Raw genomic sequence first — 13057 nt, 5'->3', positions numbered from 1 at the left:
AGGCAGTTCTATGATGCTGAATTATATCTGTGCTCACGGGGGCGGGCCAATGACTTTGTCAAACTTGAAAGGGAATACAATTCCCTCATTAAACAACTCTCACATTAAAGGTTTAACCTCACATCATTTCACAAATAGTTTCATCTTTACTCATTCATTTTATGCAATATGCAAACCTCATAACGGAGGCACCTGTATAAACAGAGTTATGGTAATATGGCTGTATTGTCTTTTGTGAGGTAACAAACATGAAACAAAACGGACCGGGTCGCAGCTGGCTTCTCCACCGACTGTTTACACATTCTCCAAAACATGGATATTGTTCAGTCCTGAAATTCTGTGATGTAGTAGAAGTTCCTTTGTTCTGCTGTGAAACTCTCTCTTCCTATACTGCATGACCAGGGGGAAAGACGACCTGAGATAACAGAACCTCAGTGAAGGAGAGAGCAAGAGAGAGGGGGAAGCCAGAAAGGGCCATGTCATGACAACGCTAATAGCGGTTCAATGGGTGACGTCAATCGCTCTGAGACCTTGAAGTAGTGGTTTCCCTTGCTCTGCAAAGGCCGTGGCTTTTGTGGAGCGATAGGTAATGATGCTTTGAGGGTGACTGTTGTCGATGTGTGCAAAGGGTCCCTGGTTCGAGCTCAGGTAGGGGCGAGGAGAGGGACGGAAGCACAACTGTTTTATTGATGCTGTTGACCCGGATCTCTAGTTGCTGCAGAAAAGTAGGAGGTCAAAAGAGTGGTGAGTGCAACCGGTGTGAAATGGTTTGCGGGGTGCGTGCTAATTGTGTTTAAATTGGTGACATCACTCGCTCTGAGACCCTGAAGTAGTTATTTACCTTGCTCTGCAAGGGCTGCGGTTTTTGTGGAGCGATAGGTAACGATGCTTTGAGGGTGACTGTTGTTGATGTGTGCAGAGAGTCCCTGGGTCGAGCCCAGGTTGGGGCGAGGAGAGGGACAGAAGCAACACTGTTACACTGTTACAATTTCCATTCAGGAGTATCACTGCTTTTAATCAGGGCAAGGTGACCAGAAACATGACCGAATACAAACAGTGTAGCTATTCCCTCCGCAAGGCAATCAAACAAGCTAAGCGTCAGTATAGAGACAAAGTAGAATCGCAATTCAATGGCTCAGACACAAGAGGTATGTGGCAGGGTCTACAGTGAATCACGGATTACAAAAAGAAAACCAGCCCAGTCACGGACCGGGATGCCTTGCTCCCAGGCAGACTAAATCACTTTTTTGCGCGCTTTGAGGACAATACAGTGCAACTGACACGGCCCGCAACCAAAACATGCAGACTCTCCTTCACTGCAGCTGAGGTGAGTAAAACATTTAAACGTGTTATCCCTCGCAAGGCTGCAGGCCCAGACGGCATCCCCAGGCGCGCCCTCAGAGCATGCGCAGACCAGCTGGCTGGTGTGTTTACGGACATATTCAATCAATCCCTATCCCAGTCTGCTGTTCCCACATGCTTCAAGAGGGCCACCATTGTTCCTGTTCCCAAGAAAGCTAAGGTAACTGAGCTAAACAACTACCACCCCGTAGCACTCACTTCCGTCATCATGAAGTGCTTTGAGAGACTAGTCAAGGACCATATCACCTCCACCCTACCTGACACCCTAGTCCCACTCCAATTTGCTACCGCCCAAATAGGTCCACAGACGATGCAATCTCAACCACAATGCACACTGCCCTAACCCATCTGGACAAGAGGAATACCTATGTGAGAATGCTGTTCATCGACTACAGCTCGGCATTCAACACCATAGTACCCTCCTAACTCGTCTCGACCCCGTCCTGTGCAACTGGGTACTGGACTTCCTGACGGGCCGCCCCCAGGTGGTGAGGGTAGGTAACATCTCCACCCCGCTGATCCTCAACACTGGGGCCCCACAAGGGTGCATTCTGAGCCCTCTCCTGTACTCCCTGTTCACCCACAACTGTGTGGCCACGCACGCCTCCAACTCAATCATCAAGTTTGCGGACGACACAACAGTGGTAGGCTTGATTACCAACAACGACGAGATGGCCTACAGGGAGGAGGTGAGGGCCCTCGGAGTGTGGTGTCAGGAAAATAACCTCACACTCAACGTCAACAAAACAAAGGAGATGATTGTGGACTTCAGGAAACAGCAGAGGGAACACCCCCCTATCCACATCGATGGAACAGTAGTGGAGAGGGTAGTAAGTTTTAAGTTCCTCAGCGTACACATCACAGACAAACTGAATTGGTCCACCCACACAGACAGCATCGTGAAGAAGGCGCAAAAGCGCCTCTTCAACCTCAGGAGACTGAAGAAATTCGGCTTTTCACCAAAAGCACTCACAAACTTCACCGCCTGGTACGGTAACTACTCCGCCCACAACCGTAAGGCTCTCCAGAGGGTAGTGAGGTCTGCACAATGCATCACCGGGGGCAAACTACCTGCCCTCCAGGACACCTACACCACCCGATGTCACAGGAAGGCCATAAAGATCATCAAGGACAACAACCACCCGAGCCACTGCCTGTTCACCCCGCTATCGTCCAGAAGGCGAGGTCAGTACAGGTGCATCAAAGCTGGGGCTGAGAGACTGAAAAACAGCTTCAAGGCCATCAGACTGTTAAACAGCCACCACTAAAATTGAGTGGCTGCTGCCAACACACTGACTCAACTCCAGCCACTTTAATAATGGGAATTGATGGGAATTGATGTCAAATATGTCACTAGCCACTTTAAACAATGCTACTTAATATAATGTTTACATACCCTACATTATTTATCTCATGTATACGTATATACTGTACTCTATATCATCTACTGCATCTTTATGTAATACATGTATCACTAGCGACTTTAAACTATGCCACTTTGTTTACATACTTATCTCATATGTATATACTGTACTCGATACCATCTACTGCATCTTGCCTATGCCGCTCTGTACCATCACTCATTCATATATCTTTATGTACATATTCTTTATCCCTTTACACTTATATGTGTATAAGGTAGTAGTTTTGGAATTGTTAGCTAGATTACTCGTTGGATATTACTGCATTGTCGGAACTAGAAGCACAAGCATTTCGCTACACTCGCATAAGCATCTGCTAACCATGTATGTGACAAATAACATTTGATTTGATTTGATTTAAATGTATTGTGAAGATCAAATATGACTGTCAGATAGATTGGAATTGTATAGGTGATTGTATGGACTCTATCATTCTATTTCTATATTCAATATGCCTTTCCATGGGGGAGGCAGGTAGCCTAGTGGTTAGAGCGTTGGGCCAGTAACCGAACGATTGCTGGACTGAATCCCAGAGCTGACAATGTAAAAATCAGTTGTTTTGTCCCTGAACAAGGCAGTTAACCCACTGTTCCCCGGTAGACCATCATTGTAAATAAGAATTTGTTTTTAACTGACTTGCTGTGACAGGTTTCTTCTTCCTCCTCTGAGGAGGAGTAGGAGAGATCGGACCAATGTGCAGCGTGTTAAGTGTCCATTCTAGTTTATAAAACTGAACACTAAAGAATACAAAATAACAAAGGTGCAGACTCCGGCCGCAAAACCTGAACCTATAGGGGAGGGTCTGGGTGGGTGTCTGTCCGCAGTGGCGGCTCTGGTGCGGGACGTGGACCCCACTCCACCATAGTCTTTGTCTGCCTTTTAACCCGCCTCCGTGGCCTCTTTAAAGCGGCGACCCTCGCCGCAGACCTAGGACTGGGGACCTTAGCAATGGGTCCCGAATGGACGGGAGATTCAGGCAGCGCTGGACAGGCAGGAGACACCGGCAGCTCCGGAGTAACGGGCGATTCCGGCAGCTCAGGACAGGCGCGAGACTCCGGCAGCTCAGGACAGGCGGGAGACTCCGGCAGCTCAGGACAGGCGGGAGACTCTGTAGGGAGGAGACGGAGAGACAGCCTGGTGCGGGGAGGGCTGGTGCGTGGAGGTGGCACCGGATAGACCGGACCGTGAAGGCGCACTGGAGCTCTCGAGCACCAAGCCTGCCCAACCTTACCTGGTTGAATGCTCCCCGTTGCCAGGCCAGTGCAGCGAGGTGGAATAGACCGCACTGGGCTGTGCTGGCGAACCGGGGACACCATTCGTAAGGCTGGTGCCATGTACCCCGGCCCGAGGAGAAGCACTGGAGACCAGATGCGCTAAGCCGGCTTCATGGCACCTGGCTCGATGCCCACTCTAGCCCGGCCGACACGAGGCGCTGCTACGTACCGCACCGGGCTATGCACGCGCACCGGGGACACCATGCGCCTCATGGCATAACACGGTGCCTGCCTGGTCCCTCTCTCTCCGGTAAGCACGGGGAGTTGGCGCAGGTCTCCTACTTGACTTCGCCACATTCCCCGTCTGCTCCCCCAATACATTTTTGGGGCTGCCTCTCGGGCTTCCAGCCGCGCTGCCGTGCTGCCCCCTCATACCGCTGCCTCCAGCTCTGCCTTGGGGCGGCGATATTCCCCAGCCTGTGCCCAGGGTCCTTTGCCGTCTAGGATCTCCTCCCATGTCCAGGAGTCCTGAGATCGCTGCTGCTGCCCGTTGCTTGGTCCTTTGGTGGTGGGTGATTCTGTGACATATTTCTTCTTAGAGTAGGAGAGATCGGACCAATGTGCAGCGTGGTAAGTGTCCATTTCAGTTTATTAAACTGAACACTAAAGAATACAAAATAACAAAGTGAATGATACAAACGAAAACCGAAACAGTCCTGAAATGTGAAACAAACATTACAACAGGAAACACTCACCCACAACTCAAAGGTGAAACCAGGCTACCTAAGTATGGTTCTCAATCAGGGACAACGATTGACAGCTGCCTCTGATTGAGAACCATACCAGGCCAAACATAGAAATCCCAAATTATAGAAAAAAGAACATAGACAACACACCCCAACTCACGCCCTGACCATACTAATACAAAACAAAGGAACTAAGGTCAGAACGTGACACTTGCCTAGTTAAATAAAGGTTACATAAGAAAAATATCAAAAATACAGTCCTGCCAGATACAGCCCTGTCATTAGTTGAAGCCAGCCAATCCAATAGTTTCAGAAAAGTAGTTGCTTTCTCACATTTCTATTGAAATAGTCAACAAAAAAAATTGCAGAAAGGACAGAATAAATGTTGTTGATTATTGAGGTGACTTATGCAGCTGGTGCTCTATGTAGAGAGAAAGGTGAAAGATCACGATCTGTGCACTAGAGCTGAGAGTATATTGTGATGGAACTAATTGAATTAACAAACTAGCACCACACAGCCTCCGAGGGCTACAGTAGTAAAACCAAACGGTGCCCTCGCACACTAAGCCCTCGCACTGACCTACAAATGTCATCTCACTATCTCGCCATCCAATCCCCTACTATTGCGGCATGCTCCTATCACTATGAGCATTGAAATTAATGTCCACCTATTCTAGGCCTACTGCACCTACACAATGCGCACAAAACAGCCTTTGAGGTGGATATACAGACGGGGAGACACCCACTGAAAGACAGGAACAAATAGACAGCCCTGTATGTCTCCTGCACTCCGCTGTTTCTTTAGATCACAGTGGCATGGCCATGATCTGATATTCTGGGAAACCTGTCCTGGCGCGCCACACCGCTCGCCATCTCCTCACACTCATGTTGTTTGGCCCCAGACCCCATCCTCCTCCCCCTAAAGGCTCATTCATATTCCAGTAGTCTCTCCCAGGCAAAGACAGCGCATCAGCAGCCAGCAACCCATCAATATTACATCCCAATCTTAGTCTGTGCAGCTCGCACACACAGCTCCTTAAACCAAAGGACAAACGCTCCCCTCGACAATGAAAATGATCTATCATCTCTGTTTATGACAACTCGTCTAACAAGTGGTCACAAGCGTCACTATGGATTCACACAATGGTAATGGCTGTATCTTCCGCCGGTTTTCTCTCAAGTCTGTCCCAGCTCTATTTCTGTATCAAGATTATATTTTGTTGTCTACATCCCTCAGAATTGTACTCTACCATAACCAAAGTTATGTTTATTTAGGCCTGTATTTATGGCTATCAACATAAAGGCTTTATTGTGAAATGTCTGTATTATGTTCAGGATTCCGTTGGAACATGAAGGGCACATGCACGCACAAAGATAAAGACCCAGAACAAACAATGCGGGCAAATGAGAACAAACGACATTGCCGTGTTTTGAGTAGATTCGTGTTTGGTAATGGTTGAGCCGTGCTTGGTAATGGTTGAGCAGTGTTTGGTAATGGTTGAGCCGTGTTTGGTAATGGTTGAACCGGGGAGCAGAAGTGCATGACACCAGATGTTGCATGGAGCCAAACTGCTCTTGATGGAGAGATTGGCTCCGCTCTCCGCGGCTGAGACGGCGTGCATTCTCATCAGCTCAGGGTCATTACGAGCCTCTCCTGCTCTACCTGATATCCCCAACCATATGGCTGTGGCTGACGCAGGCCCACACACACACATCTGAACCCTGACTGCAGTGTTCAAGCTGTAGACGCGGACAGTTTTATGTCCTCATTTATCTCGGTGACTAAATGATACATCACCTGCCAGGGAATAGGTGAATAGAGGGAACAGAGGGTGGAGGGTGAGAACAAGCATGTGTCCCTAAGAGGCCTTTTTGCAAGAAATTGGTTCAGATGGCAGCAGAAACTTCACGAAGTCTGTCAAGCAGTTGTGTTAAAGTTATGGTGCATTCTGTCTATTTTCTGTCTCCGCTCTCTCTCTCTTGCCCTCAATTCTCATATTCATCAGGTGGCACTTGCTCTCCATGGTACAGTGTATCCATGGAGGAAAATGCTTGTGTGATGTGAGAGTGAGGTGAGGACAAGGTGAGCTATGGCTCTGGGTGAGGTAGGCAGACTGTTTAGTATCCTCAGTAGGTTTCTCCAGAGCTGCATATTCAACCCAGAGACTCCTTCCTGCACGACACCTGTCTTTGTTCTTCCTTTTATCTCTACCTAAGCTCATCTCCCAGGGAACACGGAACCATGCTACAGAGAGAGTAATGCAGTTCTGTGTGAGGCCTTAGCAGTTAATTCCACAGCAATCACATATTGAGAACCACAGGCAACCGCTTAGAATGGGTCACCGTACCTACAAAGAGAAAACGTCAAATTAAAATGTCATAATAAAACCTGCACCCATTGAATTACTGTACGGTGTAAGGCAACAGCATAACCTAGGTCATACAATGGTAGTGAACTACATCTTTCATGTTAAAGATGAATAACAAAGTGAGATAGAAGTTCTATGTAACATCTGGAAGTGTCTGCCTTCTGCTTGGACTTGAATTAGTGCTACTTACATTATAATAAAATACATCTAAAGGAAGCAGTGTGTATGCCACGGTGTCTGTCTGTCTGTCTGTCAAGAGAGGGCTGAAAACCACAGGATAGTCGGTTCGATTCTCCGGACCACCATTTGTAAAATGTGTGCACGCATGACTAAGTCGCTTTGGATAAAAGCGTCTGCTAAATGGCATATACTGTATGCAATTGATTATTTCCACAAACAATACTGAACGATTACAGACAAGTGTTAGGACACCGCTATGCAACTGATTATCTTTGTTTGGGGAATTACTTTTGTTACCCATTTGAATAAAGTAGAACGATATTCAAACGTTTTGTTCACTTTAAGCAAGGTTTAGAAATGAATTCCCATGATTCGCTAGGGAAGAGAGGAGAAAGAGTGATAGACTTTGACCAACAGGGTTTGTCTCTGCTATGTTTCAATGACTTTCTAGATGTAAATGTTGTCGGTGCAGGGAGCCAGCAGCATTCCATTCTATTCCTCCCCGCTGAGTGTCCGGGCCAGGAGCAGCCCAGCCTGTGTATGTTGTAGCTTATCTCTCCTCCCAGACACTAATAGGCCTGGCCACCATCTGACTGTGTGTTTTCATGAGCCCAACAGAGATGTGTTTGATCAAATTAATCAACGTGAGAGCTACAGCATTGTGCATATAATAACGTTTTGTAGACAAAATACAATGTAGGAGCAGGCCCAACCTGTCACTCATCACGGTTTCATCCTCAAATTAATATTGATGGGCTTTAGTCTGGATCCAATCTAAGCAGCACATCTGTCACCCAGTTTTTAATTGACAAACTGACAGGAATGTTAAAAGCTTTTTTGCAATTGTTTTCACATGGGTTTAGTATCCTGTGAAATTGAATTAGAAAGGGCGCATTTAGCTACTGAATATTCCGAGAGAGAGAAAGTTAAGGGTCATTGCTTGTCCAACCCCGTGAAGGAAAAATGAATAATCCACACTCTGTGGACCAGGAAAGTGAGTTTGGACTGGCATTTTTTTACTGAAAATAACCAGAAACTCCCCTTAATCTCTTCCATAGAAAGCAACATCCTTGTGTAGTGTGAAATCCTACAGTGCCACAGATGACCAGGTGAGTCTGGGGTTTGAAGAGTGATTGAAAAGAGAGACGCATAGGCTTGGGTGGTATATTGTATACCAGGGTATTTTAAAATACAGACGGTCCCAAAACAACTGTATTGGTTTGGGGTAGGGATGGACATGAGTACTCGAATGGATGTCAAAGCTTGATCTTTAAAATATATAACCTCAGCAAAAAAATAAATGTCCTCTCACTGTCAACTGCGTTTATTTTCAGCAGACTTAACATGTGTAAATATTTGTATGAACATAACAAGATTCAACAACTGAGACATCAACTGAACAAGTTCCACAGACATGTGACTAACATAAATGAAATAATGTGTCCCTGAACAAAGGGGGGTCAAAATCAAAAGTAACAGTCAGTATCTGGTGTGGCCACCAGCTGCATTAAGTACTGCAGTGCATCTCCTCCTCATGGACTCCACCAGATTTGCCAGTTCTTGCTGCGAGATGTTACCCCACTCTTCCACCAAGGCACCTGCAAGTTCTTCACTGGCCATGTCAGAACACTGACATTCCTGTCAGAATGAACGAGCAGTATGGCTGGTGGCATTGTCATGCTGGAGGGCCATGTCAGAATTAGCCTGTAGGAAGGGTACTGTGAAATGTGCAGTTTTGTCACACAACACAATGCCACAGATGTCTCATATTTTGAAGTAGCATGCAATTGGCATGCTGACTGCAGGAATTTCCACCAAAGCTGTTGCCAGAGAATGTATTGTTCATTTCTCTACCATAAGCCACCTCCGTCAATGCTGGGAGAGTAAGACAATCACCGAGAGCAAGCCCGCACCAATTATATCAGTGATAAACTCAGTGCTCCCCCCCCATTCCCATACCTCAAAGAGCCAGGCATGCAAAGGGAAATTAACATACATCTAGATAGCACTGCCCCATTTTGCAATATTCTTTGGCTGAAATACTGTAAAACTATTTGGTGGGATATGCTTTGTGGCTGCCCAAACAGGCAAGTGAAAATGTGTCTTGAAGACAACGTTAATTTGCTTTGACTCTAGCGTTCAATACATGTGCACTTGTGGGGCACAACAAAAAAGATCCCAAGCCAAGCGTCACACCGTTCTTCACCCTAAATTTACTTTCCCCTCCGTGTCTCATTCAATCAATTGCGTTCCGACCGCTCCCTCCACACACGCATGCTGAGTGCACACACAAGCTCCCGTTAGGCCTACATAAATAAATTCCTTGAAGAACGTATATATGTGATGGGATACACAAGCTATATTCCTTGCCAAGTGATGACAGTTTTATCACAAACGTAAAATGGACTTGTTGATTGAAGTAGGAAAATATGTGTTCCAACAATGAGCTGCAGTTTTGGAATAATTGCATCCTGTCTATTTCTGCTTAAACTGCTTTGCGAACTGCTAGTGCCATTTAGAATTGGTTAGCCTTGGCTATAACCCCCCTAAACGTAGGTTCCACACTGAAAATATGCAAAAACGTTAGCTTGATAAAGACAAAGAGGGTATTTTCATCAGAATCATTAAGCATAATATGGTAATAGTAATGAATTACAGCCACAATATCTGTTTGGTGAGTCGGGATAAAAAAGTTTGGAAAGAAATAGCACCTCTTGTGTGCACTGCCGGTAATAGTGTATACCCTGGTATGGTATAGGTATGGTAAGAAGTATGATAAACCAAAAATGATCGACACGGACCACACCGATCACTTATTGCAAGCATTTTACTGATATCCTATACTAGTTTGCAAATATGGGTGATTGTTAATAGGACAAATGATGGATACAACCATCAAATTAGTACTCGTAGTTTAAAGAATAATAAGAAAAACTGTGGTGCACATTAATGTTATAAACTTATCGTTCTATTTATCGTGGTCACATTAATTCAGGCAATTTATTGTGATTATGGATTGTTGTCTATTTTGCCCAGCTCTAGTATGTAGGGATGGAAATCTGGATCCCGCCCAATACTAGACCCACATCATGACAGAGACCGTGGGAGTTTCCCTTGAGTACAACATTATCAAGAAGCTGCGGACCGGACTAAAATGAAATCTTGTGAAAACGGAAGAGAATGTACTGAAATAAATCCCTGGTCAGTGGAGACAGGAACATAGAGCTCACCTTGACGGACATACTCCTCATGTTCGTGATGCACCAGCTCTGCCACACAGCCCCCGTAGCGCAGGCGCGTGTCGGGGTCGTAGGCCTTGAGCGTCTCGCTGGAGCTGTAGGACTTCTGGGTGGCCACGCGGCACTCCTCGGGCTCCCGGGATGCCATAGCATGGTGGAAGTCCTTCCTGCAGCGGCCCCGGGTCAGGGAGCAGTGCCGCCGCTCCTTTGTGTCCATCTTCACGGCGTCCGGCGTAGATGCTCTGAGGGGATTGGCTTAGGTTGATGCGCTCACCTGTTAGGGGTGACAGTGAGGGAGAGAGAGAGCAGAGCATGCATGAAAACTGACACGTCAAAGTAACACGTTCACTTCCTAGAATACTAAGAGCACGCTGAACTGGACTGCAAAGACAGAGGAAAAAGAACTGGACTGAAAAATATGCTTGTTCAAATAGTGGGCCACCACACAGTGTTGTCTTAAGTACCTTACCTATCTTTAGTATCTATCAGTGACATGCAGTCCCTTACACTGCCTGTGAGAGTCATGCTCTTTCCGTGGAAATGGAAAGAAATATACCAAACAAGTATTTAACAGTGAAAATCTATTTTGGAGACATCAAGTCAACACAGAATGGGAGCCCCATGGGGATTGGTGGAGTCCCATTCCAAATCTCCTGCTGGGGTTAAAGAGATACACTCATCAACACAATCAACACCTGACTGACTACACTGTCAAAACACAGTCAGGACACACTCTCCCACTCACACAGTGAGCAGTCTCTGCAGGTGGGATGAGGACTGGGGAGCTTCACTGTGTTTCAGGCTCATTATTGAGTTAGTTCTGTTCTGACTCCCCAGTGAAACATAGCCAGCAGGCTCTGCTGGAGGGAGGAGGCCTCTGTCCAGACGCTCAGTGACACCAGCCCACTCTGCATCTGTCTGTGAGGCTGAGGCTGTGCTACACCAGCCAGGCCCAGCCAAGGCCTCACAACAACCACCACCACCCCACCACCAGCAGCTGAGAAGCAGGAAACTATGGCGGCAAAGAGCAGGTAGTATAATGCATCTCCCTTTGAATAGTAGACCTCTGATTAGAACAAAACTAACACTTTTGCTATCCATCTTAACAATGTTCACACAGCAACAGGTTCAGATGAAATGCACAAAAGAATAGTACAACCATGACTACTATTTGAAGCTCACAGGCATAACCTCATAGGCATAAAAAGTGGAAAGATTCTTGTTACACTTGTCCTTGTTACTTCAACATAAGCAGCATATGAAAGAATACTTTGCTTCTCTCGTATACTATTTTGTAGTTTCAAAATGTTTACAGGAAACAAAGGAAAAATCGATTGATAACAGCTTGCATATGAAGCTTTTAAACATTTACTTTTAATTCCACTGACTGGGCATGTAGCTGAGGGCAGATCAATACTTTTAATAAGGTTTTATTTGAAGTGTTTACATATCAAGAGGAATCTCCACTCTGGGCATTGATTACCAGCAGTACTTACACACACAAAGGCCTCATCATGGTAAGTGGTAAACGCTGACACTCATCTGGACTGACAATATTAACCCACTCAACAATAGACAAGAAGTGAGTCATGATGACACATACAGGACAGTGTCTCTTATGTAGATCTCTCTCATCTACTATGGCCCCGGCCAACCTTGCTTGTGGTCACTGGTTACCCACATGAACAAATGCTACCGTTTACCATAGAATACTACAGCACTTACTATAGTGGGAGAGTGTGTCCTAATTGTGTAGTAAACTGTAGTTTACTGCATAATACTAAACTACACACTGTAGTATCCCCCGATCATGTGTTTTACTTACTATAGAATGTTGTAGAATACAATTGTAAATACTGAAGTAATGTCTGCAAAAACACTACAGTCTGCAAAACCACTTCACTTTTTTATTATTATAGGGGAACAATGAAAGAAAGCTGTGGAACTGGCTTCGAGGTCCAAAGTTGAGTTTGAGGGTACTATAGTTGTGCTGCCATCCTGTTAGAAGGTAACAGATTATTTTATTACAATGGTTAAGATGTATTTTCATTGTGTTCCATTGTGTTATTCGCCCCCTAGTGGAGCTTTCTGGTACTTAGAAAGACTGTACGCAAACAGGAAGTAGAGAATTCGTTCTGTACGCATTGCAGCTAAAAGCACCTAAAAACAACGTTGCGGTGCAGGGCTTTTAGTCTAGTTATTTCTTGTCACGCTTCAGCCTCGGAAAATATTTGTTTGTAAGTTTGATTCAAGCCTTTAGCTAGTGATGATAATCTTGTTATTGATAGAGTTGCTTACATATATCAATGTTGGTTGGTTGCATTTCCTCACACAAATTACAATGCCTTTCATGTATGTCGTTAGCTGTATTACGTTGCTCGTGCGATATGCAAACAAATCGTAAAATATACTATACAGTAGTTTTGTTACTGTTTCTAGTGTAATATGCTTTGTTATTCTACAGAGATGGTTGTACATTATTAGAGTAATTAAAGGAGTTAGCCAATTACCATATGAGTAACAATT

General features: G+C 45.5%; 1 protein-coding gene across 1 annotated transcript in view; it reads right to left on the bottom strand.

Moving 5' to 3' along the window:
* LOC118391024 (teneurin-2-like) overlaps positions 1 to 13057 on the bottom strand; it is a 279332-nt gene that overhangs the window by 189503 nt on the left and 76772 nt on the right. The window contains exon 2 of the mRNA XM_052457754.1: positions 10523 to 10805. Within this exon, the coding sequence (XP_052313714.1) occupies positions 10523 to 10748 (226 nt within the window). The 5' untranslated portion in view covers positions 10749 to 10805. The remainder of the gene's footprint in view (positions 1 to 10522; positions 10806 to 13057) is intronic.

The sequence above is a fragment of the Oncorhynchus keta genome, chromosome 12 (genome assembly GCF_023373465.1).
Source record: "Oncorhynchus keta strain PuntledgeMale-10-30-2019 chromosome 12, Oket_V2, whole genome shotgun sequence".
Taxonomy (NCBI): domain Eukaryota; kingdom Metazoa; phylum Chordata; class Actinopteri; order Salmoniformes; family Salmonidae; genus Oncorhynchus; species Oncorhynchus keta.
Note: the sequence above shows the minus strand (reverse complement) of the source record. Positions and strands in the feature narration are given on the sequence as shown.